Here is a 12200-nt window from a genome sequence, read left to right on the forward strand (position 1 = left end):
TTCTTACTACATAAAAATTTGTATAGATATAGGTGTTTTGGAAATTTAGATTTTTAAGGTTCAGATGTATAAAACCTTTGTAATAAAGACATTTGAAACAGGCAGCCTCATGATCTTTCATGGAATAAAATGAGCCTCTTGGTAGAATCTGTGCACAAGCAAGCACTCACTAAGGCACCATTCTCAAACCTTCAGCCTTAGCAGGGCCCCCTGGGGGCCGTCTCCATTCACTGCAGTACCCTCTCGCCAGGCTCTGTGTCCTTTGTGCTTTGAAGAATGGCCTGAACTGAAACCAGCCACAGGAACTTCCTACCCCTGCTATGTGCAGACATTTGCAGAGCTCAGCAGCAGCACGCTGGTCCACATGCCTGGGAGGAGCACTTGGAATAGCCTTCAGTGCATCAGGCCAAGCCAGCCTGTCTCCAGCACGAGTCACCTCATCTTCCCCTCTGCTGCTCCCTTCCTTAACTAAGAAGCCACTCTTCCCTCTACCTCCTCCCACCACAGTAGAGTCAAGACTAAAGCAAGAAATACGAATCAGCTAAGATACCCAGCCCTCACCCTCCACTTGTAACTCGGTCCCTCTCTCATGTGTCTTTCGAAGATGGGACTGCAAGAAATTGCTCTGGCTCCAGTGCTCGGCTCTTGTCCTTTTTCATGCCATCTCATGTTCCCATCCTCTTCTGTCCTCTGACTTCCCACCCTTCCCACTATACACAGACCCCTACTCTTCCTTTATTCTCTCTCTTGTTTTCCTCTGCCATTCATTTTTCCTTTTATAGGAGAGGACACTTTGATTTTTAGTCTTATTTCAGGCAGGATCCAAATAAACCATTTGGCTCAGTGCCTGGTATTTGTATTCCTCAAACTGGGTCTGAGGCTCAGTAAAGTCCATTCTAATCCAGATATCTTACAGGGGGCAAGCTGGTCTTCCCACATACGTGTGGGCATGACAGATAGTGTTTAACCATGATGGAGGCTCATGAGCAGAGAACATCGGATCAAATGTTAATAGGATTCAGCAAGCCAACGAGGGTCAGAGGCCCCGTGGTAGAAGAGGTACTAGGAAAATAGGTTTTACAATTTTTGAGGTGAAGGGAGGTTGCAACGATGGCTTTCTAAGTCTGACAATGTCCACCCCACTGGGGGCCTCTTTTTGGAACTAGTCCATGCATAGAGGACAGAGTGCTTAGCAGCAGAAGCAAACTGGAATGAGCCATAACTATTTTAAGCCTCTGCCCACTTACAAAGATGGAATTGGGGCTTCAGATCAAACTATCCGTTTAATAACATAAGTTCAACATGAAAAACCAATTACTTAGTGGTTAAGAATGCTGTCCTTGGAGCCAGACTGCCTGGATTTGATTTTAAGCTCTGAAAACATTGGATAGATGACATGACTGTTATGAGGCATAGCTTTTTTTTTTTTAATGGGATAATAGAAGTAAATGGGCTAGTACACATTTAAGAGTGTGGAACAGTGCTTGGCACAGAACAAGCTCTCCGTGAATTTTAGCTATTTTAATCCGAAAGAAAAGTACCCAAAGCTGCTCTTTCTCTTCTCATCTGGACTTTACGGAGAAGGGTAAAGAGACCTGTAATACCCTAAAAAGATTTACGAAACGTACTGTAGGCCTTAATTATTGCTAGTGAAACCTCTTGATCTCTTCTTTCAAAACAAACTTTAATGCTGGGTATCCAGATTTTACTTTACCTTGATGATGCAAATCTGTGCCTCATGCACCAAGACAGGCAGTTTGCTCCCAGGTCGTCCTGTTTAGGGACATCTTCAAAGGCCACACCCACCGTGTAGTCCACACGCTCATCCACCTCCACCTCCCAGTAATGGCGCCCTCTGATTGGAATTAGATTCCCCATGACAGCAACACACCTGGGTTTAGAAAGTGGAAACATGTGCTTTGGGGTGACCCAAGCCTGGCTGTGCAGGTGAGTGATCCCAGTGGTTGGGGTCGGTAGGAGGTGGTCTATAAATGTGGAGGTAGGTGTTCTGAACCACCTCCCTTGTGAAGCGACACACCCTCAGTTCATGATGCTGATGATTACAAGAGGATTATTACCCTGCTGGTATGGAGGCAGGATAGAAAAGCCGCTGTGTGCATTTTTAAATGACTGGCCTTTGTAGTACAAAAATAAAAGTTTGGAATTACTTGTTGAAAAGGGTGGGGGGGTGGGCACCTGGCTGGCTCAGTCACTTAAGCATCTGCCTTCAGCTCAGGTCATCATCTCCGGGTCTTGGGACTGAGTCCTGCATCAGGCTCCCTGCTCAGCACAGAGTGCTTCTCCTCCCTCTGCCTCCCACCCCCGACCATATGTGCACTCGTGCTCTCTCTCAAATAAATAAAATCCTTAAAAAGGGGTGGGGGAAGGGATTGAAACCTCAAGGAACTCCGTATAGTCCAGGGAACCACGTGCTTGAAGTTCAGGACCTAGTCAGCACTGCTGGTGCTAGGACACTAGCATGGGGGGCAGTGAGGTGATGTATATCTTCCAGGCAGCTTCAAGCATAATACAGGGATTCACATCACAGGGGCAGACCCAAATGGAGCAAATGGCAAATTCCTCACAAATGATGCTACCAGGAACAATTAGGTTTACAAAGGTCAGAGTTCTGTTTTGTTTTACAACAATACAACATTCTTTAGAGAAAGGTTCTTGTTGGTAGTTGGACCACATCAGTATCTCCAAAATATTCCACCTCCGGCAGGAGACTCCTACATTAGCCAAACTCTGGCTCCCCAAATCCCATGGCAGATTTGTTTAGCTGTCATTAATACATGATGTCTACTCAAACCTCAAGCTCTTATTTAAAGAAAGGCAGACTGCAGACATGCAGTGCCTCATTTGGATGTGCCTGGAGTCTTGGAAGCTTGACTACATACATTCTCCTGCAAAAGGACCTTGAGAGTTTGGGGGGAGGGGGTTCTCGAAGGTGAGTACAGCTACTCCTACACCCTTGACAGGGTGACCTTGACCTTGACTCCTACATCCTCTATCAGGGAAGGTCCTCTTCGACCCAGCCTGCAGCTTTGGGAGGCTCGCACAGGGGAGCAGCAGAGGAGCAAGGGGACTCCTGCCTCATCAGCCAGCTCAGCTGCACCAACCCTGGCAATCTGTAGGGTGACATGTTGCAACCAGATCACCCTCATGTACTCAGACCCCAAGTTCTGAAGGCCAAGCAAAGCTGTGGGAAGGAGGCTGCAAGTGAAGGAACTCCTCTGTAAAACGAAGCGTCTCTACCTCAAGCTCCAGACCCACATCTCCACTCCCTGCTGTCTCTTTCAGAATTTCCCAAACGGGACTTCTCCATTCCTACCCCTCCCACTGACCACAAACACGTGGGTTATTTACCCCACTTGTTTTCTCCATTTTGGTTAATAGACTCATTATCCACCCAGTAACCCCCAGGCAGCAAACTAGGAGAGGAATAATGCAGTGTTACAAGTTTAGCTTCTAGTTTAATTCTGACCCCAACCCTTATCTGGCAGTGTGGGCACATCCTTGGGCACATTCCTTTACTTCTCTCTGCCTTAATTTTCTTATGTAAACCGGAGTGATCGTGGTTTGGACCTCAGAGGCTATTGTGGAAAGCACTTGAAACGAGTCTGTCACTTGATAAGCACTCCATAAATTACAATCCTGGACCCATCCCTCCCCTGCTCCTCCCTTAACCAGTTGGCCACTCTCCTTGCTGGTTTTATGCACTAAGGATCTACTGAGTCCATTGGCTCGGCTCATCTACCCTGTTACTGATTTTGTCAGGGCTGCCGCAGCCTCCCCTCTGGTCTCCTTGTCCTCTGTGCCCCACCCACTCTCCCCTACATCCCCAGTTCACACTTCACCACGCAGTGTGATCCTTTTCAAATAAAAATCTGATCCTGTCACTTCCCCTACTTGAATTCTCCCCAACCTGAAGGGTAAGGTCCAAACTTGTTTCCATCTTTCCTGCCTCATCTTCCACCTCTTCTCATTATGGACCCTACACCATTGACACACTCAACTGCTCATCATGCTCCATACAGACGGTCTCTCTGGCTTCTGTCGTTGGTGTAAGACACTGGATCTGCCTCGTTGGCCTGGAGGACTACCATTTGTCCTTCCCCCTGCAGGAAGCCTTCCTCCTTGGGACTCCTACAATGCCCTGTCCATACTTCTACCTTATCTTCCATACGTGTGTCTTTGACATGTGTCTCCCCCGCTTGCCAGTCTGAGTCAGGTGGGCAGGGACAGCATCCTTTTCTCTTTGTCCCCAGCACACAGCATGGTGTTTCACAGGGCAACAGATACATCGGTAAAAAGATACTGAAATGGGACTAACTCTGCTTTACTGGACCCCAAAAAGCCAAGAACAGAACAATAGATGGTGAGCTCTCCCATATTTCAAGGTGAGGTGCTAGACCACGTATGTAGGACTCGGCAGCCAAAAACTGTTTTGCAACTTTTAGTGCAACACCAAAAGGGCTGGAGCTGAGGATGCTTGAGGCTCTGTCTGCACAGAGAGCTTTCCTATGGTTCACACACAGTGAAGGAGCAGTGGCCTGGTCAAAGGTGTGTGTTTTCAGGGGACCAGGTGTGAATGGAACCCCCTGAGGACACCTGTCTCTATATTGTTCTCAAGAGGATCCTGCCAGAGAGTTTCCTGTGAGGTCCCAGGAGACCTTGGTAGAACTAGAGCTATAGCACTGGGTGCTGAAGTTGAGGGGTTGTGAGGGGCCTCGACGGGGAGGGGACTGCGTGAGACACATACCACCCTGGGACCAGCCAGGTACCAAGCAGGTTAAAAACAGGACAACAAGCCCAAAATGGAGTCCATTACGCTAAGCCCCATGTCACCAAACGGAGACAACTCAGTTATAGTTCAGCTCTCTCAGATATGGAATCTTAAACCACCAGTCATCACCTGAGGAGCACTGGTGAGGATATACCTGATAGGCGCTGCTGTCCCTGAAGGAAATGAAGCTGCCACAACCACCCACTTGTTTGCCTACTTATAACTTCCTTGTTCCTGCTCACTCGGCCCATGAAGGTCTTCCATTTTGGACGGCTCCTTAGAGATCCTTTCCGCCTGCTAGACTGGATGATGGCCAGTTCATAAATCAGTGAATAAAGCCAAGAATATCTTTAAAATCTGCTCAGTTGAATTTTTTCTTTAAACACAGGTAAGGGGTACTGGAGTGACCCAGCGGTTGAATGTCTGCCTGTGACTCAGATCATGATCCCGGGGTCCTGGGATCGGGTTCCCCACAGGGAGCCTGCCTCTCCCTCTGCCTATGTCTCTTCCTCTCTCTGTGTCTCTTATGAATAAATAAATAAAATATTTATATATATAATCTTTATTTTATATACAGGTAAGACCTTTATCACTTCTTATCCCTCTCCATCTCTCCATGCCCCCCAACCCTGGGCTGAATGGGCAGAGGCGAGAAGGGATAAAGTTGCTTTCACTATACCCCATGCGGTTGTGTTACGGCACACGAACACTTACATACAGTAGGTACTTAACATACACACACAGTAAAAACCCCAGTCCCAGGATAGTCTAGGACCCGGGCAGGGAGGCTGGATACAGTTTGCATCAGTGGCCTTTGTGACCCCCATAGGGGAGCCCCATTTCATCCTTGGAAGATACTCCTGACTCTAAATCCAACCCACCAGGACCTTCTCTTCCTGACTCTGGGGAGGCTGAGAGCCACGTTCATTGTGTAATCCTGGAAATGGAATTAGCTCTTGAACTTAACCTATCTGTGTTCTTCCACTGCTTTGACTTTTCTATTTCAGTAATGTATGTTTGCCCCTTAACTTAAGTCTGCTTTTAGTATTCAGAAAGAATGAAGGCATAAGTAAATGGTTTCAGCATGAACTGGGCACTAAGGTCTGAAAACAGCTACAGATCTGGACAGATGGCGCACATCTTTGCAGGACCACCCCTCCCTCAGGTCATGCACTAGCACAATCCCTGTCTCTTCCACCAATGCTAGCTCAGATTCCATCCTGGGTTTTCATCAGGAGTTTTATTTTTTTAATGATTTTATTTATTCATGACACACACACACACACACACACACACACACACACACACACAGAGGCAGAGGGAGAAGCAGGCTCCCTGCGGAGAGCCTGATGTGGGACTAGATCCCAGGACCCTAGGATCATGACCTGAGCTGAAGGCAGATGCTCAGCCACTGAGCCACCCAGGTGTCCCTTCATCAGGAATTTTAAAATAAGGTTTCACAGTGTAGGAGAGGGAGCGCGGGCCAAGCCCTGGGAGACCTACCTCCTTGCTTGGCTCTCCCGCTGCCTGTCGGTGTGACTCTCATCACCGCTTCATGGTCAGACTCGCCCCGCTTAGTCACCCAGGACCCAACCTCAGAGGCCCACGTGTCTTCAGCTCACACCAGCCAGACCCTTGCTCTCCACCTCCCCAGCCTCCCTTCCCCACCAGACCCCTCGCCCCATGTCCATTTCTGGGGCCTCTTTCCATCTTCAAGGCGGCATCTGTCCTAATCTATGTTTCCCTGAACTACAGCAAGGATTAGGGAGGTTCACAGAACATTCCAGTGGAATGTATTTATAAAAGCCTTAAATGAGCATGAATCAGCAAAAATTGCTAGATATTCAAAAATTCAGGGCACCTGGGTGACTCAATCAGTTAAACGGCTGCCTTCAGCCCAGGTCATGATCCCAGAGTCCTGGGATCGAGCTCCACATCCATCTCCCTGCTCAGTGGAGAGCCTGCTTCTCTCTCTCTCTCTCTCTCTCTCTCTCTCTGCCCCTGTCCCTGCTCATGCTGTCTTTCTCAAACAAAGTACCTGGTAAACCGGGTGTTACTAGGGAGCGGCTCCTTTGCGAGGGTTTTCCTTTCGCTTCGCACAACAGTCAACCCGTCTTCAGAGATGGTCAGCCAGGGATGGCAGGTGTGCTCATTCAGGTGAAAGCAGCTGCCTGCGAAGGCGGAAACACATGCAGACCCAGCCCATCACTCCATCACTGCTGCCAGCTCCTCTGGGAAGCCTGGGCTTGTGGGGTCCCGCCGCCCGCCCCCCCCCCCCCGTTACTAATGAGTGGGGCAGCTACTCCCCCACGGGGGTGGGGGGTGTCCCTGTGCCTTGCTCCCAGCTAGCGATCTGCAAGTCTTAGCTCATTCAATCCTCACAATTACCCTTAGAAACAGCTGTTACATTTGCACTTCTAGAGGAAAACACCGAGGCACCAGGTTGTTAAAAAGAACAGGCAAATGACAGAACTCAAATTTGAATCCCTAGGCCCTCTGATTCCGGAGACTTTGTTCTTAACCAGGAGGCTGTAAACGCCTGCAGGCAGACAGGAGCCTCTAATCCACCTGCCAGGGGAAATAGGAATTGGGATTCTTAATGATCAGTTGGACAAAAGGAAGTAAAATTCAACATTTCACTTAAGGCTGTGGGGGAGAGACCTCCCCAAATCACAGTTGAAACAAAGCTCGCCACAAAGTGGTACGGAATAGATTAACAAATTATTTTGTAAAAAATCCATCATATAAGAGCACAGTGACTCATTCTACACTCCTGTGTCTTAACCAAGTTCTGTTTTTCTCAAGTTCCTATCCTGTCACTCCTCTTCATTTCAAACCTGAGTTTGGGCATCACCATCAAGCTGTTCACAATTATTTTCACAGTTAGCTGCTACTGGAAATTTCATTTACTGTCTGCACTCTCCAGCAAGGGGCAGGCCAGGTCTTCCCCACCCCCACTGTCCCCAGCTGATGCAGCACATGGTCCTTGCTCCTGGTGTGCTAGTTCTAACAGAGGAGCATAAAAAAAAAAAAAAAAAGATTTTTTTATTTGTTTGAGAAAGACAGCATGAGCAGGGACAGAGGCAGAGGGAGAGGGAGAAGCAGGCTCTCCACGAGCAGGGAGACTAATGTGGAGGCTCAGGCCGTGATGCTGGGGTCCTAGAAATGAGTCCTGCATTGGGCTCCCCGCATGGAGCCTGCTTCTCCCTCTGCCTGTGTCTCTCCCTCTCTCTCTCTCTCTCTCATGAATAAATAAATAAAATCTTTAAAAAATAAATAAAAGCCCAATGCGGAGCTTGACCTCACGACCCTGAGCTCAAGACCTAAGCTGAGGTGAAAAGTTTGATGCTAAGCTGACTGAGCCGCTCAGGCACCCCTTCTTCCATAAATACACTCTTAAAAAGAATTATATGAACAAACTAATTCAGAGATGACTGAGTAATCAAGAACTGTCTGTACCTTTTGCTCTGTTCTCTTTTACTGAAACAGCCAGAATTTGACATTTCAAAACACTAGGTCAGCACAGAAAATGAGAAGGGCCAGCCAAGTAAAGGCAGGCCCCGGGCCAACAGAACAGAAAAACCGGAGTCCTAATCCCAGCACTAGCCTGCACCAGCTCTGGGGCCTTTGGTGGCCACTCAGCTTGTTTTTCCCATCTGCGTGGAAGAAACACCGTGGGAATTAATCACACACCTTTCCTCCTAGCATTGGAAATGAGGACAAATGACACAATGTTCCTTAGGGAACGATCCCAGTCAAGAGTATGTCATCCTCAGAGCCCAGACCTAGCTCCCTGCTTCTGCTTCCTACCTGCCGGCCACCCAGTCAGCCGGCTGAGCTGGACTGGCTCTGTGCTGTGTGGGGAGAGCCACTGGGCTCCAGTGCACCATGACAGAGCTCAGAACCCACAGCTAAGCACTGCCAGGAAAGCGGAGGTATGGAATGTTGCTGGTGATGTCACTGCTCATTTAGGATCTGGACAGGACACATGATAGTCACATGACAGGAGTACGGCAAGTAAGAAGGGGAAGTGGCTGGGGCTTGGGGGGTGTGGGCACCCATCAGGGCCAGACAGGGTGTAGGGAGAGGCTGAGCAGCCAGGTCCAAGCTGGGCCTGTGGTGGGTGGGAGATTCTTGGGCTGAAAGCAAGAACAGGAGACAAGCCAAGGCCAGCAGCTCTTGCTGGGAATAAAGACGCCATCCCAAGGGTAGTATGTGGCCTGAGTGAGCTGTGAGGTGTCTGGACCCCCCAGATCTGGCTGACAAGCCTCTAGTCTACCTGAGGACATGGAGAAAACCCCTGAGTGCTAACGTTTGCTTTGCCACCAAACTGCTCTGAGTTGGGCCTGAGTACTCCCGTCTATAGAGTGGGACCACGGGGCCTCTATCCCCTGACTCCCTTCCTGGCCTGACTTGCCACATTTTCCAGCCAAGTCATGCAGCACTGGCCTCCCACAGAGTGGCTCCCTTAGGTCCTAGGGAGCGTGCGGCCTGGGCACGTACCAGTGGTGTAGATCGTCACGGGGTCGCTCCTTGCACTGGGCCCCCCCATGTTGAGGGCTCGCACGTAGACCGTGTAGCTCTGCCTGGGATGCAACTGCACCAGGGACTCGCAAGTGGGGATGCCCACAACTGACCTGGGCAAAAAGGCAGGGCCGCAGTTACTGAACGGTGGGGCCTGGCGGCCAGTTTCCAAGCTGAGAGTGTAAACCCAGCCTCACACCCCTGTCCTCCCACCAACAGCAGCACAGCCAGGAGTGTTTCCTCCCACTTTCCTTGTTCTTTGTCACTCCTTGTGTTTGGTCTCTTTTGCCTCCGGGTTCCTGACTCTGGTGTCCCAGGCACCTCGAGCCACGCTTGGCCTCTGATGCCGTGTCTGTGGAGGCAGGCAAGAGGGGGGATGCGGCGTGCCCCCAGCTGTCTGATGGGTCAGAACCCCCCTGCGGGCAGGGGCTGAGGACCACCTCCCGAAGCCCAGCTCTGGGCCCCGACCAGGCCTCAGTCTGTGTTTATAAACAGACAGAAGCCCCCTGGGAACAACCCGATGTATTTAAATTCTACAACACACAATACACACCCCTAATTGCCACTGACTATTCCTGCAATTGTTAAACCCATTTCAGCCCAGGGGGAGAGAGAAGACTTTGGGGTGATGCCTGTTCACGAATTCAACACCCTCACCCTGAGGCCTGGGTATCCAGGTCATCCTGAAGGCTGCAGCTCCAGGCCAGAGGGGCACTTTCACACTTCATCCAATTAATATTAACCAGACACCTTAGGCTCCAGGCACCATAGAGGGAGGCTCTGGGGAAAACTGAATGTAGTCTTGCCCTTGCAGAGCTACAGTCTGGATGGGTAGAGAGGCACCCCTCAAGCCATCACTGGAGAAAATGTAAGGTGGTAACCGTGACATGGTGATGGCATACCACAGGGTGCATGATGCTGGAGAGGTGACTTCTGAGCTGAGACCTGGAGAATGACTTGGAAGTAACTAGGATGAAATGGGGACAGGAGTGTCCTACATGGAGTCACACAGCACGTGGCAGGAAGGAGCACGGGAAGTAGGAGAACTAAAATAGGACAGTGTGGCTGGACCCAGAGAGGGAAGAGAAGCTGGTACAAGATGAGCTCCAGATGCAGGAAAGGCCTAGCCTAGGAAGGGATTTTGTCTTTTCTTCAAGATGCTTAGGTTTGTACTAGAGAACAGGGACCACCCCAGGTCACCTCAGTCACCGACCAGCCTTCTGGTGACCCCCATCATTATGGGCTGGTCCCAGGTGTCAGGTGCTCCTAAAGTATCAGCACAGATTGCAAAGAAAATCCGGATCATTCAGGTGGCCAGAGCTGTTGGGCCACTTCCGCCTCATTCCTGAGTATCTCTGGAAGTAACCCTGATGTGGCTGTGGATGCATGGATTCTACCAGGAACAGAGGGTGCTCCGGATAGATGGCCAGGCTCCAAGCCTACATTCAGCATAGAAGAATCCGTCCTTCCTAGCAGTTGACACCAACCCTGCCTCCTCCCTCTCTCCAGAGCCCTGGTGGTGGTGGCTGGTCCTGGGCTACCTGGATGGTTCATTCCCTTTCCACAAACTCCAGGACTGCCCAGTGGTGAACCAGAGGTGCGTCCATTTGTCCCCCACTGCACACAGCTGCATGCTTGTGGGATCTGCGGGCACCCTGTGCGTGCTGAGTCCAGCCCTCATCCGCCTGTGAACACGTTCAGCTCCACCAGCCTGGGGCGATATGAGCCTTCCGACGGCCTTCCTCCATAGACATGAGGTTCTTTGTACGCTGAACTCTAACCTCTCGTTTTGCCTCAGGATGCTCTCCCTCTCCTGTAAATTCCAGCCTGGTGGTTCTTTCGGTTTCTCCAGCACCCCCATACGCTTGCTTGTTTTCTTGTTTTTCTATTTGCCCCCGCTTGATGGCCAGCTCTGTGGGGGACCCCAGCACAGGACACAGCACCACCTACACCCACAATACTTTTAGGAATAATGAACTGTAAATCGTTGTTGGGCTGAGAAAGCCAACCCGACACTTAAACCATTTATTTACCTGACATGTGCCTTCAGTAATAACATTCCAGCAACTTCTCATGAAATCGAAGCAGCCCCAAATTAAGGTTCCCATGTGCCCCAAACTCCAACCACCGACCTCTACTCTAGGCCCCATGCATTGCCTGAGCTGGGTCACCATATGAGGTGTCAAGGCCTCTTGCTCCCAGCAAACATCCCCCCGTGACTCACTCGGTTACACCTGAGGGTTCAGGCGTTTCTGCCTGGGTCAGTTCCACTGTGTAAGAGTCCACGGGATTCAGGTTTCCGGACTCCCAGCAAATCAGCGCTGCCTCCTCGCAGCTCTGTATCTCTTTGCTTTTTATGATGGGCGGGGAAGGCGCTAGGTACAGGACAAAGGGAGAGGAAGACAGCCATGTGTCCGGCGCGGGGCCACACAGCATGGCCACTGTCCTTGCACAGAAGAGATTCAGTGCAAGAAAAAGCAAAGCAGGTGCAACAGACAGAGGCTCTGTGCCCCCCTCCCTCCTCCCGCCAAATTCATGTGCTGAAAACCTACTTCCCCACATTATGGTGTGTGGGATCTCTGGGAGAGGAGAGGGAGGACGTCTTTTATAAAAGAGAATGAAAGAGCTCTGTGGCCCCTTTCTGCTGTGTGAGGACACAGCTGGAACACAGCCCACCATCTCCAAACCAGGAAGGCTTCTCATCAGACACTGAATATGCCAACACCTTGATCTTGGACCTTCCAGCCTCCACAACTGAGAGAAATAAACATGTGTCAGTTATAAGCCACTCTGTCTGTGGTGTTCTGTTACGGCCGCCCAAATGGACAAAGACACAGAGAATCCCCTTCCCATGTTCCTGGAGCAGAAGGTGGCTAAAGGGTTCTAT

General features: G+C 50.2%; 2 protein-coding genes across 5 annotated transcripts in view; one reads left to right on the forward strand and one right to left on the reverse strand.

Moving 5' to 3' along the window:
- WHAMM (WASP homolog associated with actin, golgi membranes and microtubules) overlaps positions 1-12200 on the forward strand; it is a 68826-nt gene that overhangs the window by 6632 nt on the left and 49994 nt on the right. The window lies entirely within an intron of this gene.
- The window catches only part of FSD2 (fibronectin type III and SPRY domain containing 2), a 42204-nt gene that overhangs the window by 2263 nt on the left and 27741 nt on the right, over positions 1-12200 (reverse strand). For both annotated transcript variants that reach the window (XM_025438354.3, XM_025438353.3), the window contains exons 9-12: positions 11538-11688; positions 9293-9426; positions 6828-6960; positions 1715-1891 (exon numbers count right to left, since the gene is read on the reverse strand). In XM_025438354.3, coding sequence (XP_025294139.1) covers positions 1715-1891; positions 6828-6960; positions 9293-9426; positions 11538-11688 — 595 coding nt within the window. The remainder of the gene's footprint in view (positions 1-1714; positions 1892-6827; positions 6961-9292; positions 9427-11537; positions 11689-12200) is intronic.

Source organism: Canis lupus, chromosome 3, assembly GCF_003254725.2.
Source record: "Canis lupus dingo isolate Sandy chromosome 3, ASM325472v2, whole genome shotgun sequence".
Taxonomy (NCBI): domain Eukaryota; kingdom Metazoa; phylum Chordata; class Mammalia; order Carnivora; family Canidae; genus Canis; species Canis lupus.